The following is a 19,001-nucleotide window of genomic DNA, read 5'->3' as shown; positions in this document are numbered from 1 at the left end:
CTGCCCAAGACCCCGCGGCAGTACGAGTCGGCCATAGTTAATCTGGACAGTTCCCACGGTGAAGGTACGCACTGAGTCTGTTATAAGAAACTCGGAGACAGAGTGTACTACTTTGACAGCTTTGGAAATCTGAGACCGCCGATAGAACTCGTATCCTACTTTGGATCAGGGGTGAGCGTACAGTATAACTATGAGCGTAAACAGTCTGAGGACTCAGTAGTCTGCGGTCACTTGTGTTTAAAGTTTCTAGCGCGTAATGTTTTCACTTAACGGAGCTGCTCCGCACGTATCTTGCGAGGTCTTTCCACCAATGGATTTGAGCGATGGAGAGTACGAGATTGGTCTAATTGATCTCTCGACGTACTATACGATACCAAACATTGAAAGAGGTGTGAATGACATGTTCCACTACGGAGTCGACAAAGAAATAGTGATAGACGAGGGGTCGTATGAAATTGAAAACATAGAAGAATATATCAAGTCGCACATTGACGGAAGTGTGACGTTCAGTCTTAAGGCAAACAATAGCACGCTAAGGTCCGAAGTATCGTGCAGTGAAGCGATACATTTTGAAAAGCCGAATTCGGTAGCCTCCGTACTGGGTTTCACCGCTAAGGAACTGGAGCCTCATAAGACCCACATGTCCGACCTCCCCGTCAGTATTATGACGGTAAACACGATACGTGTCGAGTGCAACATTGCACGCGGTTCCTTTCAAAACGGTATGGAAGGACACGTGTTGCACGAGTTTTACCCCGATGTGGCTCCCGGGTATAAAATAGTTGAGAAACCGAGCACTGTCATCTATTTACCGGTGAACGTCCGCAGGGAGAACAATATAGAGGTCTCTCTCAGAGACCAAAACGGCGATTTAATCAACTTTAGAAACGAACCCGTCTCGTTACGCTTGCACATTAGGAAGCGGCAATGGGTCTAGTATTTACAGAAGTGTCTGCTCAGGCATTGGCCAGTAAACACCGGAAGACGGTAGTGTTAACATCGCGAAACATTCGGTTTCTAGCGTCACTGGGGTTCAAATATGGCGCTACTGGCGATAGAGTCGGCCGCAGAGTATGATGAAGTTGTTACAGGTTGGGAGTTTCACTCTCATAAGCCTTACGCCTCGTCAACTCTGAAAAACAACGACGAAATCAGAATTCCGATAAGTAAACAGGATATAATTACGGCGCCGTTCGAAAGCAGTATACACATCACTGGTAAAGTGAGTGCCAAGAAAGCTGACGGGAGTGAGGCCAGTATCTCACTAATAAATAATGCCATCGCATTTTTATTCGACGATGTAAGGTACGAGATAGGCGGAATAGAGGTTGACAGGACGAAAAATGTAGGCATAACGAGTACTATAAAAGGACTACTCTCCATTAGGGATGAAGAGCAAAAGTGTCTCGAAAACACGTGCTGGCTCGGTCCCAATACGACCAGTGAGGGCGGTGAATTTACATATTCGGTGCCTCTGAAACTTTTGATGGGTTTTGCCGAGGATTACAAGAGAATTGTTGCGAATGTTAAGCAAGAGCTTGTTCTCTTGAGGTCAGCTACGGATGTTAACGCCGTTATCTCACCGGACGCGTCAAACCTCGACTTTCAGATTACATCGCTCGAGTGGCATGTACCACATGTTACAGTGTCAGATAGTTACAAATTAAAATTATTGCGCGTGATTGAGAAAGACACTTTGATTCACCTACCGTTTCGGTCCTGGGAACTTCACGAATATCCTTCACTACCGCAAACGACTCGACAGAGCTGGACAATAAAAACGAGTTCGCAAATTGAAAAGCCTCGGTACGTGGTGCTGGCCTTTCAGACCGGCAGAAAGAACGACCTAAGAAAGGACGCCTCTACTTTTGACCGTTGTGCCCTGACGAATGTTAAACTTTATCTGAATTCACAGTACTACCCTTACGACAATGTCCACGGCGATCTCTGTATATTTTACGACATGTACACACGATTCCAAAGTTCGTACTATCAAAAACCAGGGTCTCCGCTGGTTGATTTTAAAACATTCAAGTCTCATGTGCCTCTGTACGTGATTGATTGTTCCAAGCAGAACGATTCGATCAAGTCGGGACCTGTAGATGTTAGGTTGGAATTTGAAGCTAAGGAGAATTTCCCGCCAAACACAGCTGCATACTGTCTCCTACTGCATGACTCCCACATGGCGTACACAGTGCTCACCGGTTCGGTACAACGTATAATGTAGGAGCGGTGGTGGTGGGGGAACTCTTATAAATAGCTGAATTTTGTACGTGTGTCTCATTCTGCGTCATGGAGGAGCTACAGTAGAACCTCGTTAATTCGACACTCGATAGTTCGACAGTCCGTATCATTCGACACCAGCCGTGGACCAACATAACGTGACAGCAGGGACAAGTGGTGTCCTTGACGGGCCCGCCATTGTTGCCGTGAACGCGCGCCACTGCCCTTTGTATAGCGCATCCTCCTCCCCCTTCCCCCTCTGACTCACCCGCTATTCTTAGTCGTCAACTCAGTTCGCTCGTGACGCTGCGGGAGTTAAGACGCGTTTTTGTTCCTTTCGTGATACGTTACTGTTTTACGATCGTTAGACATACGTAGTTGGTGTTACTGAACTGCTTTGTAATTTGTTTGTTTTTTAAAATGTCAGATAAAAAACGGTAAAAAGGTGCTTTGTTACGATGGAAATGAAATTAGATGCTCTAAAAAGGATTGACAAAGGTGAAAGTGTACAGAAAGTGGCGAGTGATTTGAACGTTGGTCGGTCAACAGTGATTGGATGGAGGAAGTCTAGAAATGAAATTGAGTCTTGGTGTGTGAAAAGAGTGTGTTCAGAATCGTTAGACAAGAGGAGGAGTATGAAGAGGTGCTGAGTATGAACAAGTAAGTGAAGCTCTTTTCCAGTGGTTTAGGATTCAGAGGGAGAAAGGGACACCGATCTCAGGACCGATTTTACAGGAAAAGGCCTTGAAATTTTATCAAAACTTTAAAGAAGAGGGAGAGCCTGAATTCACAGCAAGCTCTGGATGGCTGGACAGATGGAAAGAGAGGTATGGTATTAAACAATTGGAGCATTTGTGGAGAAAAAACTGTCAGCAAATCTCGATAGTTCACATGATTTTAAAATGAAATTTTCAAGCTTTGATTGAAGAATTAGGCCTTAGTGGAGAGCAAATCTATAACTGTGATGAAACTGGTCTGAATTTTAGAATGCTCCCAACAAAAAAGTTTGGCTCTCAAAACAAGAGAAAGCTGCAGCAGGATATAAAAAAAGTAAGGACAGAGTTACTGTGTTGGCTTGCAGTAAACGCAACAGGAACTCATAAATTAAAATTGGCTCTGATAGGAAAGGCCAGGAAACCTAGAGCCTTCAAAAATATTAAAAATGAATGGTGACCATTTTGACCTCCCCGTTTTTTACAGACACCAATCAAATGCTTGGATGTCAGAGAGCATTTTTAAACGAATGGTTTCACAAACAGTTTGTGCCCGAAATTAAGAAGCATCTAAAGTCCCAGAACCTTCCAATGAAAGCACTCTTGATCCTCGACAACGGCAACAACGCACCCGGCTGTAGATGTCATTCAAGACGGAGAAATTAAAGCTATGTTCTTGCCCCCTAAACGTAACCTCCCTTTGCCAGCCTATGGACCAAGGAGTTTTGGTAACGCTTAAGAAGTTGTATAGGAAGAAACTCCTTTTATGTCTCATTCAAGCCTAGATGAAGGAGTCGAATTAGTGGATAAGTTAAAAAAAATTGATATGCTGGATGTTGTTGGCTGGATTTCCCAGGCATGGGATGAACTCAATCCCCTAACGCTCGTGCGTTCTTGGAGGAAGCTCTTGGACCACCAGGGAAATGAGTTCAACGAAGAAATTAAAGATGACGAGCTAGCTCACTTTAATGGAAAAAATCCCAGGTTGTGAAGAAGCTTCACCTACAGATGTTTTCGAGTGGATGGAACAAGATGAAGAAAGCGGACCAACTTCAGAGGAAGAAATAGTTGATGCTTTAAAATCAAGAGAGGATAGTGAAGAAGAGTCAGAAGACGACGAAGATACCACTCAAAAATCAAAACTGACACACAGCGAAGGTGTAATAAAATTCTTCGAGGGAGCGATCCAGTATTTACAGGAACAAGGGACGACTGGAATGGACATTTTGTTTCTTCGACGATTACGTGACGAGGCGGCTCGGCGAAGAAACCAAAAGTGAAAAACAATTAAAAATCACAAACTATTTTGCGTTGTAAAAAGTAAAACATGATGTAACCATGTTACAAGTTATAGTTGTCCCATATTAATTTATTTTTTGTATATACATTTTGTTTTTTTATCTAGCCTATATTATGAATTGAGTTTGTTTATTTTTTACATTTATTCATTTAATCATTAACTATTTTAAGAGGAAGAAGTACAGCACTGTAAAACAATGTAAGTTGATACATTTTGTTTCATCAGTTTAATATTTGTTTAGTTGTACATTGTTAATTAAATTACAGTCCATCTTAACATAAACTCGCCTTTTTAATATTCCTTGTGTTAAAATCTATATACTCCCTATAGTTCGACATCTTGATAGTTCGACACCCCGTTAGTCCACAAAGTGTCGAACTATCGAGGTTCTACTGTAACAGTTTTCTAAACGAGCCTGACTCGCTCGATGCGGTGCGGTACCTAAGATTAAAGACCGAACTACTCTGCAAGGTCGAGGGTATGCGAAGACTCTTTGCTCACTTTAGACCTACAGTTAGAGTACCCAGTGACCCTTATAATTACGACCATTTCAAGGAATACGTGTGGGCACGACCCGAGGCTACGTCAGGTCCTGACACTTGTCAGTGCTACTATATGGATTCATACATTAGGGGTTCGATTACGATTTTGGATCAGTTAGTTGGTATGTACGACCCGTTTCTTTCGAGATTACAGGCTCTACTTGAACCCTTCCGTGATACCGCATCACAGGGGCTGTATTATTAGGGTGGGGGTAATTGTATAAATTGAGGGTTCCTGATGCTAGACTTCATTAGCTCAATCATGTCTGACCGGGAGTGGCCTAAACAGTGTACCGTAACTATTCGACTGCTTAAAGATAACGTAACTGTTAGCACTAATAAGTTAGATGTAGAAGAGGGTGAGTCTGATTACGGAGATGATTACCATGTAAGCAAACTCCCAGAGTTTGATGCATTTAGGATCGTATTTGAGAGATATGAACCTGTTAGTGAAGGATACAACGAGACTGTTCTTGAGGATTTTGCTAATGTAATATTCAAGAAAGAGGATCGCTCTGTTGGCCAACTACTCATTAATGTGAAAGAGTGGAATTTGTTCCACTCTAAAGTATTTTACGTCAAGGATTTTCCCGCCTTTGACAGTTTCGTGTTGGCGTATCTACAACACACTATTGATGATGGCTTGGAGTATTGCATGTATTGTAGCGATTACACATACGAGTTCCGTTACAATTAGAAAATTTAAATCTAACCGTATTTCCTAGCCCTCCTATTGGTCAAAATAAGCACGTCGCTGATTGGTCTAAATTGGGTATATAAGGGAGTAGTGCGAGGGGCTACGGTCAGACGGGACCTGGACTTCATTGGGTGCTGGAATTCATTAGCTCTCATCCACTCGGTGACATTCAAAATGGGCGTCGAAGCGTATGTAACTGTTTACTTTTACAAAAACGGGGAATTATTAAAAAAAGACCACATTGATTGCTACAAGTTTTCTTCCAATGCCGGTATATATGATGTGAAGGACTACGACCAAATTAGGGTTAGGTTTTCCTCAGAATACGATTCAGACTTTGACTCTGACGAAGAGGAGGAAGAGGAGAGGAGGAGGAGGAGGTAGACGCGGAAACGGAACCCTTACTTCGTTAATTTGCTGCTTTCCATTGGTCGAAATAAGCACGTCGCTGATTGGTCTAAATTGGGTGGTATATAAGGGGGTAGTGTGAAGGGCTACGGTCAGACGGGACCATGCAGGCTTCAGTGATGGACGTGGAACCTGCGAAGGTTCCCAGGCGTAAGGAACGCATAAATTCGTTAACGGGTATTTTCCTAAAGTCGGTTTACTTTTTAGGTCGCGATCTGTCAAAGTGTGTAATTGTGGGGTTGTTTAAAGACAGAGGCGATTCTCTCGGGGTGCTATTCCATGGTAAGAAGGGGAGCGTTTACTGGTCGCACGATGTATTTAATCAGTTTGCTCCGAATTTCAACTGTATCACTCAGGCTTTGGAGACCTCGCAGAGGTTGAATATCAAGGTGGACAGTGGGGAGGATGTCAGGGTTTCGAACGTCTTTGGTCAAATGCATGCGTATCTCTATGACGGGGAACGTTCTTTAACGCTTAACAAGACCGAGTGGGTTCAGTTCGTTAACAACCTCCCGTCGGTCTACATCGCACTACGGGATCTCTTTTCCATCGAGGTGTCAGCTAAGACTGTTGTTCGGTGTCTGCTGGCTGGCGAGAAGGAGGAGGAGGACGTGGAGTATAACGACATCCCTAGTCCCGTACTTTGCAGACTGGTCCAGGAAGTTGAACTTTTTAAACGCTGGCCAAATGGAGGCGATGATAGTGGAGTTTCAGGCGTTCAAGGATAATGAGAACCGGTTTATTGTAAAGGAGTTTGTCGTGGTCAGTCATCTGTTTCGCTCACACATAGTGTTCAAACCCCCGTACAGCGTAACCGAATTAGATTCAAAAGCGGCTAGAACCGCCCGTTGGTTGGTGCGTCACTTTCATCATATTAATTGGAATGACGGAGGGATCCCTTTTGACGAAGATATCGTCCGCGCTCTCTGTAAACCCTTCGCTATTGTATATACTACGGGGTTAGAAAAAGTTCGATTTTTGTCTCGTTTTCATGATAACGTAGTTGATAGGAATATTGTAGATAGTAAGGAGGCTATTGTTTCCGATGCTCACTGTATTTTACCTCAACATAATAGTGACTGTACTTATGCTTGTGCTTTAAAAAAGGCTCTAGGGCGGGGTGAGTGAGTGGCAAGCTCCTAAGGCTGGCGTAAAACCTGTAAGTCCTGGGGTTTTCAACTGCTCTTACGGCAGGCCTAAACTCCGTAAGTCCGGGGGCGGTTGTGTGTGTGTGTGTGTGTTTGTGTGTTTGCATACCTCTATGGCAGGCCTAACCTCCGTAAGTCCAGGGGTACGAGCCTCGCTCTAGTTGCTAAAGAAAAAGATGTAAAAAATATACTAAAAAAACAAAATGTTTCTTTGCGAGTGTTTTACGTTGCATTGAAAGGCTTCTCCGAGTAAAGCGGCTTGTTACACTAGCAAGGATTACAAAAAAAATACAAAAGTTGTAAAATAAAAAATATGTTGGGAGGTAGCAAATTTGTTATGGAGTGGCTACCACCGTAAAGAGCGATGGTTGGGGCTCTTTACACACACGTGGATAGGCCTACTGGGGAAGGAGCCACGTAAAAAATCTCCTAACGCGCCGGGACCCTACCCCTTGGGTGGTGTGGAAACTTGGGTCACGTTGCAACAAGGACAACCGCATGTGTGGTGGGGGGTACGCTGCGCTTGCATATAAGCGACTGCTGCGAATGTATCCAGCATTGCGCAATCATGTACAGTTGCAGGCACCTTGTGTTGGCGTTATCCGTGGGAGTCATGACTGTGTCTACGACCTTGATAGCGATTCTCTGCCGAGCACGCCTGCCTCCCGGAGTCGGCTACACTCCCTTGATGCTGCTACTGGTGGGCCTTCTTGTCGTTGCAGCACCCCTCGTTGCTGGTGACGACGACGAGCTGCCTCCACGGAAAGTCCCTCGATTGGTGGTAATGTCATTATTATTACTATTATAGACTTAATAATTATATTCCGTTTTTCCGATTGGGTACAATTTGTTTTTTGAAGGGCAACGACGATGACCCCCGGCCCGATCCCCACCCCGAGGTCCAGGACTCCCCATTGTCGCCTGACCCTAATGACAGTGATGAGGTACGTGTGCGCTTGTGTTGGTTTTGTGTTTGTATGCGTGTTTGTTTGCGCTACGGGCTGAGTTGTTTTTTCTTTCCAGGTGTATGACTCGGATGCCACCGTGGAGAACCTGATACCCGGTGTAAGTACAATTGGATTCCTTGTTTTGTCCGTCTCGTGTTTTTTGCTATTTTGCTACGGTCTGTTTTTTTTGCAGTCTCCTGACCCGTGGGCTTTTGGACCGAGGCCGAGGCAGAGGCCTCTCAATGACACCGCGGTTGAGGACCTTCTGCTGGGACCCTGGGAAGTGTTGGAGGCTGCCATCACGGGTATACCTCTACCACCGTCTCCATCACCGCCCCGGGCCGCAGCCCGCAGGATCCCTCTCCAGATGATGCCGCTTCCTCAGCCGCGGCGACTTCCGAGGATAAGTATCGCCCCGGCCCAGGCCCCCTCGACGTCCCGGTCCTCTGCTGGGTACAATGTCGACTCGACCCGACCCTCTACCTCAATGGGTCGAACCGGCGCTTGTAGAAGGGTAAGTGTCCACCGGTAGTAGTGGTAGTAGTAGTAAGTAGTATTAGTAGTAGTAGTAGTAGTGATACCTTGCTTGTTTTTCAGCCTCCTACAGCTGCATCAGGAGTGGATGTGGCACGGCAGAGGTTACGGGAACTGGTGCTGGACCATTTCCTTCAGGTATTTGTTTCGCCGGCGCACGCTCCCGTGGCGTGCACTGTGGGGGCGTTGGTTGCGATGTCCACCCTGAGGGCCGAGCTCAGGGATATACTCTGGCTCGTCGACCATCTTCTCGACGAGACGCCCCGTGACCAGAGCCTCGTGATAGCGTACGCGCTTTGGAGGGAAGTGCGCTCGTCGTTGGAGGGTCTGCTCATCAGCATCGGCGAGAGCATGGAGTCGGCGGCCTCGAGGGATCCCTACGACATCGACCCTGAGGAACCGGAACCGTCGCCCCCGGCTAGGCACGTTCGCTGCTGTGTCTGTATGGACAGATTGCCGACGGTAGGGTTGAGGCCTTGTGGACACACTCTGTGCCCACAATGTGCCCATAGGCTCTTACGTTGTCCAATCTGTCGGGTGATCATCCACGGGAGGATGCCATTGTTTTTTTCTTAAAATTTTTAAAATAAACAAGTTTTTTTCTATGTAATTATTTGTTTTTTCAAAGTTCCCGCCACTTTTTTTGGTGTCCGCCATTTTTTTTTGTTCCCGCCATTTTTTCCCGTATTTGAGGGAATTTTTCCCGTTGGAGTGACGTCAGGGGGCGGGGCTTAGCCGCCATCTTGGATCACGTGACCTGCTCTCGACCAATCAGAACGCGGGGCTATCCTCCGGGTCATTCTACTATTGTCTTACCACCAGGACAATGGCTGTGGGCTAATCGACGCTTTACCACTGAAATCTTGTTCACTTGATAACTGCAACTTGTAACACAGTTTATACAGTGTCATTCTCTTACCACCAGGACAATGGCTGTGGGCTAATCGACGCTTTACCACTGAAATCTTGTTCACTTGATAATTACAACTTGTAACACAGTTAATACAGTGTCATTCTCTTACCACCAGGACAATGGCTGTGGCCTAATCGACGCTTTACCACTGAAATGTTGTTCACTTGATAATTGCAACTTGTAACACAGTTTATAGTGTCATTCTCTTACCACCAGGACAATGGCTGTGGGCTAATCGACGCTTTACCACTGAAATCTTGTTCACTTGATAACTGAAACTTGTAACACAGTTTATACAGTGTCATTCTCTTACCACCAGGACAATGGCTGTGGGCTGGTCGACGCTTTACCACTGAAGTCTTGTTCACTTGATAACTGAAACTTGTAACACAGTTTATACAGTGTCATTCTCTTACCACCAGGACAATGGCTGTGGGCTAATCGACGCTTTACCACTGAAATCTTGTTCACTTGATAACTGAAACTTGTAACACAGTTTATAGTGTCATTCTCTTACCACCAGGACAATGGCTGTGGGCTAATCGACGCTTTACCACTGAAATCTTGTTCACTTGATATCTGAAACTTGTAACACAGTTTATACAGTGTCATTCTCTTACCACCAGGGCAATGGCTGTGGGCTGAATCGACGCTTCACCACTGAAATCTTGTTCACTTGATAACTGAAACTTGTAACACAGTTTATACAGTGTCATTCTCTTACCACCAGGACAATGGCTGTGGGCTGGTCGACGCTTTACCACTGAAGTCTTGTTCACTTGATAACTGAAACTTGTAACACAGTTTATACAGTGTCATTCTCTTACCACCAGGACAATGGCTGTGGGCTAATCGACGCTTTACCACTGAAATCTTGTTCACTTGATAACTGCAACTTGTAACACAGTTTATACAGTGTCATTCTCTTACCACCAGGACAATGGCTGTGGGCTAATCGACGCTTTACCACTGAAATCTTGTTCACTTGATAACTGCAACTTGTAACACAGTTAATACAGTGTCATTCTCTTACCACCAGGACAATGGCTGTGGGCTAATCGACGCTTTACCACTGAAATCTTGTTCACTTGATAACTGAAACTTGTAACACAGTTTATACAGTGTCATTCTCTTACCACCAGGGCATTGGCTGTGGGCTGATCGACGCTTTACCACTGAAATCTTGTCCACTATGTAACTGTCCACAAACTTAACAACTTCATTATAACTTTATCATTACTCTTTTTAATAAAAATTGTTCTATAAATGAATTATAAATTTATAACTTTGATTTTTTTTAGTTACAAAAGATATAACTCCTCATATTTTATTATTGCAGCAAAGTAAAGTGAGCGGTCGAACTGCCCTCTGTGGATTTAGAAATTCAGGTAGCTCAGGTAGTAAATATTTTAAACAGTGTTAGTAAATATTTTAACGGTAAAAATCAAAGTTATGTGGCGCAGCCCCTAGCCTAGAACCTCTGAACTAAGTGATATAAACCCCCGGACATCAGTAAACCTCGTCCGTATGAATTATTTAATTTCTATGTAAGTGATAAAATAAATAATAATAATATAAATATGCCAAATATATCATTCAATTGTATTCTATAATGCAATATTTGTAATGGATTATAACTCTATTTATAACTCTCAGTGTGCGAGTTACTTTACGTCGATGTACGAATCACACTCGCCTATTATTACTTGTTACTGGAATTTTATGGTATATAGGGTGAGTTTACAGGTAAAGGTCCGGACCGCACCATTCATTTCGGTGTATAGCCAGTGGCGTAGACAGACAATATATATATTGCTATATTTTAGGGGTTAATGCATTGTTCACATGAACATGAACAAAAAGAATGAAACCTAAAAATATCTTCGGAAGAGAAAAATACGAAAAGATACAAAATTGAAAAAATGAACGAACAATGTCTAGCAAGCTATAGAACCAAACACTACGAGTAAGTCTGACGTAATTCACAGTCATAAGTTTTTTGGAATTATTTTATTTTTCTCATACACAATTTTCTGGTAATTTTGAATCCTTTTTGAAATCTATAGCTATATTACTGTATATAGCTGATCAGAGTAACGTAACAATAAGCGGTTTCTGGAACACTAGAAGTAAATTATTCAATGACACTTCCGGAAGGATTCAGGTGGCTTTCTATTGACTGATGCGTTCATCATGTATTCTGTTGGTTTGAAAATCAGGATTGTTCTTCTATACCAAGCTAGAGTGGACACCACAGGACCCTTTCTGGAATGCATTATTTATTATTAATATTAAAAGTGGTGAAAACTGTTTTTATTTTTATTTGTTTGACTTTTAAGGAAAATTTTGTCACCACCATGTTTTTTACACTTCTGAAAAGTGGTATGCTTCGTATTCGTTTATGACTTAAGAAAATTATATTATTTTGTTAAATATAATTTAAGAAAATAACAAATTGATTCAAAGCTTAACTAAACTTTTTTACATCAAAAGCATGTCACTTTTTTAAAGATAACTCATTTACATATATTGTCAAAATTTCGTATTTTTTATATTAACAGGTTGTTATTTGGGCCCGACAACAAAATGGCATATGTTTCCTCACTCATTTGCCTGTAATTTCAAAACTTTTCTACTCCCTTTTGTTCAGGGAAGTTCTTAAAAAGCTTTGAATTTAACTTACCAAATTTTTCAATTCCAAAATGTATTGCCCAGATTTTACGTGGATGCCTTTTCTGAGGACAGATTACATTTACAAATCATTCTATAAGAGTTGGTAGGAATTTGAATCAAAGTTTAGGGACATTTTATAAGATCATCGGACTCAAAGAAAGCGATTGAAAACAAGGTATGAATATTTCACAATAATACGTGTATGAAACATTACTGCAGGAATTAATATGTTTTTTTTATTTATGACATGTTAACTCTTTGCTTAACATGTCATAAATAAATTTAGATACATCATTCTGGCGGTTACTTCTTTCAACATTAGTAACCATATACTAACTCTACAATTCTATGTGGAGTTATAAATATTTGCAGAGACATTGAAACCCCACTGTTGAGTCGTAGCCCTTTAATTTAGGTTTGATAACTATGTATCAATATTGAAACCAAAAATCTATTCCACCAACTAATAGATGCTCAATAAATGGGGTCGATATCGATTAATTCAGATAGTGTGAGATGTTATGGTAGGTAAGAACATCGTTTTCAGTGGGTGATTATAGATTTAACAACAACAAAGATTTCATGATAAGTGTAAGTTAAGACAAATATCTATATAACCGTCTGGAGAGCTCATCAGGTGCTGTGAATTTGAGCTAAATGGCCTTGTCGTAAACGATAACGACTCGTTCTTTATCGCCAGCTCATGTAACCGTGGCAGTAAATCAGGTAATTTCTTTTAAGTAAGGCTTTAACAATAAACGATAATACTGAATACACCAATAGTCATTTGAAATTGTATTTTTACCAACTGTACAAATCCTAGCAATCATTAGTTTATAACGAGAGGCTTATTGTATATACAGTCAAATTTAACCGTTTGTGTCAGTATTGGTGAAGTTACATTTTTCACCCAATACTTTTTGGCAATAAATTACATGGCAAATGGTGCTAGCCTATTTTATTTTTATATTACAACTGCCATGAAACGAGAAATATATCTTCTGTGGACTCTATTTCAAGGCTTGGATTGTGTGTAACTTAGGACAGATATAGTAAAAGATTTTAACGCTAGGCAACACCATTCTATAAATGTATGAAGGTCAAATTTTAATAAGATGTTCTTAATTGACAGAGAGATAATGTTGACAGAGGCTTTCAATTTATATTAATTATTATAGTAAAACTGTTATTTATTTTCTCCTTCAGATTGAAACTAATCGGAATGTTTCAGTTGCATTAATATTGTTCTGTGAACATAATTTAGCCTAGACAGAGACATATTTTCTTTTAATTTCAGATTTTATAATTATATAAATGTAAAACATTAGCTGAAATAAAACCAAGATTCACTGATCTGACGATAAAAACTACGTTTTTACTGTTTAAGGTATTCCCATTTTGTTCAGATACACAGCGCTTGATGGGCTCATCTGATTGTTATATAGACATGTGACTAAAGTTTCATAGGCACGATAATTCTTTGGTTCGTTAAATCCACAACAATCTACTGAATTTGTTGTTGATATTGTAACATCTAACACAATCTGAACCATCCTGCTCAGTGTCGTTGTGTAGTGATCGTTTAACGGAATATCAAAGAATACGATAGAATGTATCGTTTCACGTATAGAAAGGAGTATCGCTCATACATACGACCTGCTCTTTAACTTGTTCAGCCTAAAATCAATAGAACTCTTTGTTTGACCGAAAGGAATCTATGTACTAAGTTTCAAGTCTCTTGAGCCTTTATATGAAGAGTTATCGCACAGACGGATGACCTGCCCTTTAACTTTATAACCATAAAATCAATAAAGCTCTTCTTTGGCTCTTGAGGAATGCACACAATTTCAGGCATCTAGAACTTGTCTATCAAGACACAATTTCATTTTTTCCTTGCTGGTTCCTTCTTAATGACTAATGTATATGATTTAGTGACATTTCTCTCATTAACACTTTAAAATTCAATAACTTCGATTGAAAAACAACTTAATCACAATGATTACTTCTTACATATAAGGTGTTATAAGAAAAAGTCACGTATTTAAAATCGATGATTCTTCACGATTAGGTAAGTGATTAATGTTTTTAAGGTCTACGATAGTTCTAAAAGTTTATCTTAGTATTCACCTGCACTTTAACAAACAAATTCCTTTCATCCCATTAACTTACACATATATGTTTTATAGTACATGATTCATTTAAGCAAAATACTAATTTATATCAAGTCCATCCCAATATTGACCTGATAATGATTAATGATTGGATTTTAAAGATTTTCTTATTTTCTTACCAGTATTTCGGTTTGGGTATCACTTATTTTAAAAATTTTAAGCAAGCAATTTATACAAAAATTAAATATTTTAGAATACGCCATAAACTTGTATAATATTAATAAATTTCGGATAACTGACATCGTTTTATGTTGCAAAACAGTACGACACTATGTTTCAAGAAATTAAATACACCCTTTTCTTGAGACGTAAAAATCCCTAAGGCATTAATAAAATTAAAAAATTGTCAATGGTCTGCTACTCAAAGTAAAATGTATAAACTGATACCTGAGAGCCTGGAGAGTATGGACATCGCCCAAGCGATGTCACTGCACAGGAGTCAACATCACAATCACAGCACACCCGAACTCTTTTTATTACCTTAGGACTTTTCTCACCTGAAGAAAATAGTAGATTTCAATCCTAGAGACGTAGTTTTACACTTTTATGTAACATATAAAGATGGCCAATGTCCTAAATCCTATTAGCCCTTAAAAATTTCCAGCTTCAATAACAAACTTTAAACAAAGAATTAATAAGTTAGTTTACGTATCAGCCTTTTGTTCTTACAATGGAATGGTTGGATTCCGGGATTTAGATTATAAACTTCGTTCATCATCACATCTTAGGAACTATTATTTCTCCTTCGCTGAATTTGGTCAAAATTTTAAAAATACATATAAACGATGAATAATAAACCACTCTAAATAAACCCAAGTTTTTCAATAAGCACACATAGGCCTATAAATGAACAGTACAATAATACAAATAATATTTAGACACGTCGTTAGTATTTTTCTTTATTTTTGTTACCTTTAATATTTACTACAGTTTAACTGTATATTTACTTTAGTTTAATAAACTACAATACCAAAATTAGAAACTAGTAATTTTGTAATGAAACCAAATTGTATTGTATTTCAGGAATGGGCTGATATCTTAGGAACTATTATTTAATTCACCATCGCTGAATTTTGACAAAAATGTAAAAAAGTTAAAAATACATATAAACGATCAATACTAAACATTAGAACCTAGTAATTTTGAGATGAAACCAAATTGTATTGTATTTCAGAGATAGCAAATGAGCAAACTTTTAAAAATGTGTGACACTTTGTTTTAACACTGCAGTTCGTTCTCAGTTAACTTTCCTCCAGACTCAGAACTCGCAATCAGTTAATGGTCCTGACAACAGCATTGTCGTGTCCTGACAGCGAACTCGTAAGTGCATTTCAGTGAAAGTATATCATATTCTCTTTTAGTTCTGTTTTTAAATATCGTCGTATTAATCACTGTAAAATAACCACATTCATTATTATTTTTATATATCACATAAGTAGTCTGTTGTGTCAGGAGACTATTGATATTCTAGCAGTAACTCTCACTGATTGATTTCAAATTTTTCATTTTTAAATCTCAACAATATACAGTGAAATTCTTATAAGTTGTCTATTAAAAATGGAAGCTTTAGTTTGTACAGTAACTTAAAAGAACGTGTTTTCATGGTTTACGAAATAACTTTGAAAACTAATAGTGAACAACTTTGAAATATCAAAGATGAGCATTAATTTGATATTTTTAAAATCACAGCGACATGTAAAATAATTTTCCTGACTGTTTTGCACGGAATATTTCTGTTGTGCTTTACTTTTAAAGTGTTTGTGCATAATTGTCTTAGTCTTACCGACTTTTTATTATTTTAAAAATGTTATGGTAATTTCATTGAATTTTAAAATTTGCAAAAATCGTATTTTGATGCTTACGACATTGAGTGCACACGATCTCTAATCACGGTGGAGCAACCGAGGTTCTTACACATAACGTAGCTATAGTGGGAAGGGTTGATTCAGTTGAGTTTTGAGTTTAGCTGCAGTTCACCTTTCTTTTATTGCAGCGTCTGGTATTTGACGCTGTCTCAGACTTGAATCAGTTGTGCACCTGATGAGACAAGAGACTACCACTTCACCTATGTATAGGTGTCTCTGATGTCGAAACGATGTAATGTTCATTCGTTTTGAGCTTCTTCTTCGTCGATTTTCCTTGAATCTTTACAGACGAACATGACTCCTAATTCAAGGAGTCAAGTCTCAGAAAGCGTCAGATACCAGATGCTGCAATAAAAGGAAGGCTCACTTTTAATTTTTTATAACTACTTCATTATTTTTCTTTTATTTATTTAGTTAACAAGTGATGTCATCTAGTAATGGCTGGTTAACGCTTTTTGTAGCATACACTATTCGGTGTGCTCAGTCTTGGGTCCATATTTCTTTGCTAAAAAGACTATTAAAACATATTTTTCTATTTTTATATGCTAAAACAATATGCTCATCAAATGAAAATTTGATTTTTTACACGATAGAGCCCCTTCCTACTGTGGCAAAATTATTTATGATGTTTTGAATGAGAGGTTGCCTGGAAATTGGATAGATCGAAGTGAGTGGAAGCCTTGTCCATCACGTTCACTTGACGTTATCCCATTATGCAATTTATGGGGCTGTGTTTGAAGAAGTTTATAGTGAACATATTCGAAATCGTCAGCTTAAAGAAAAGAATCCGAGTTTGGATTGAATCAGTCACCCAATAAATCCTGATCAAGGTATGGGAGGAGATCATAGTTCGTTTGGTCTATTCTTATCCTAGTTAATTATAAATTGGCTTAAACCACTTAAAGTAGGCTACTCTTTTATCATACGTTCATCTTATTCTTTACTGTATATACACTGTAAATTTCAATACACAAACAATGGATTGACTCACAAAAAAGAGGCTAGAGGACAAAACGTCATATTTCTGTTGTTGCAATACATTGGAAAAGTACTGATATCATTTCAAATTATACGTCGTAGAAAACTTTAAACCAAAGAGTTTGTCACATATCAACCTTAATTTTATTGGCTGAGCATTAGAGAAGAGAGCATTTTCTAAATCGTGGGCTCGGAAATTCCATATCTGTCTGTCTGTCTATCTGTGTGGTGTACTACGTTTTTAAGGATTCCTTTTGAAAATTGGAAAATTGTGTAAGTGTCCAGATGGTTATCAAAGGAAATTACCATGACAGCTTATAAAGCTAACTTGTAATAAGAGATCTAATAAGGTATTTACATATTTTGTTCTAGTTTCAGAAATAAAAAATAAACAAATTCTCCACAAATCAATGTCATCAATGTCCACAAATCAATGTCAGCTCAGGTAATGTCGTTAAACGTGAGAAACATAGACGTATAAACATTAATTGATCAAACAGTAAGAAAATAATTTGCTAATATGATATGACAGTGGCATGCTAAATTTAATAAACAAAATTGCTTTCCTTGATGTCAACATTCTAGTACTTCGAACGTCCATATACAGTATGTTTAATGGCTATTATAATGTATTCAAACGTAAACAAAATCCCAAACAAGAAATAAAACAAATATAATTGACTCTGAGAATAATTAGAATATTTAAAATAAATAATCGAAAATATAATAACAATTAAATAAAATTCACCGTAATTTACACATAAGATCGTAAGATGAGAAAAAATCTAATATTAATTGTGAAATTACAATTGGTAACTTCGTAGGTTTTTTTATGTAACTGGATAATTGTTATGACAATTTAAATAAAATACAGTTAAATTAAGATTCTTGGAGCATTGACAATACTTTCATTTAATATCACTAGTACATTACCACACGTTTTCCAATATTTATTTTATTTTTGCATCATAGCTAACTTGTTTTATTTGGGAGGATGAAGGTAGACCACGTATATAATTTAAAAGTGACATAACCATATAACTGAAAAAGTACCATTACAATATTATGGTATAGAACGTGAAACACCTGCAAACAAAAGCGTTTCAAACGGAACGGAGCGAGAAGCTTTTGACTTTCTGGGTCTTTCTCCGTCTATTTTTGGTCTAGACGCCGAATTTGCAATTAGGTAATTGCCTGAGGGAGGCTGCCGACTGCAGCATTGTAACATCTGAGTGTTACAGAACATTCATTGTAGAATTGGAGTCGAGAGCAGGGCTGAGAGGAAATTCATTGTGGCTTGCAGGTACAATGCTAAAGACTGCTTGGAAAAACTTCACCATTCCTTACAAATTTGAGACATATATTTAATATCGTTCTGTGGTATATTTATTACCTTAGCAATTATCTTGCATTTCTGTTGGTCATGACATTTCAATTTAACGTTCCTGTATTGATCAATCTTTAAGTATATTGCACACTTGTTACTTTTATAATTTTGGAGATCGTTTAGGTAGTTTATTAGACATCTACTTACCAATTATGAATAAATTCAATTGAGATCTAAATTATTAGTAACTTTACATACCGTACTGAGACATTTTAAATGTTATTTTGAGAATATTAATCTGAATTAATTTTCATATTTTATTTTTCTTTGCCCAAAATTATTATTATTCTTTCCTCTACTTTAAGTCTTTTAGTCAGTAACCTAACTAAGTCTCCCAAACACATATACACACACATTATTCTTAGCGCTTAATCTTACACTGCCCGTGTTATAACTAACGTCAAAGTCTTCCAGTTCGTATTGCTTACACAATTATCTTCTTGAAATACTGCAGCCTCGCTATGGACAACAGAAGTTAAACCGAAACTTCCGATAATGCGTA

The 19,001-nt window shown here is 39.0% G+C and overlaps 1 protein-coding gene across 1 annotated transcript; it reads left to right on the top strand.

The window, feature by feature from the left end:
* Positions 1–1,039: 1,039 nt before the first annotated feature.
* LOC124361120 lies at positions 1,040–2,227 on the top strand. Its single transcript, XM_046815155.1, has one exon. The coding sequence runs from the start codon at positions 1,040–1,042 to the stop codon at positions 2,225–2,227; it is 1,188 nt and encodes a 395-aa protein (XP_046671111.1).
* The last annotated feature ends 16,774 nt before the right edge of the window (positions 2,228–19,001 follow it).

The sequence above is a fragment of the Homalodisca vitripennis genome, chromosome 4 (genome assembly GCF_021130785.1).
Source record: "Homalodisca vitripennis isolate AUS2020 chromosome 4, UT_GWSS_2.1, whole genome shotgun sequence".
Taxonomy (NCBI): domain Eukaryota; kingdom Metazoa; phylum Arthropoda; class Insecta; order Hemiptera; family Cicadellidae; genus Homalodisca; species Homalodisca vitripennis.
This window is presented reverse-complemented; position numbering and strand designations above follow the sequence as displayed.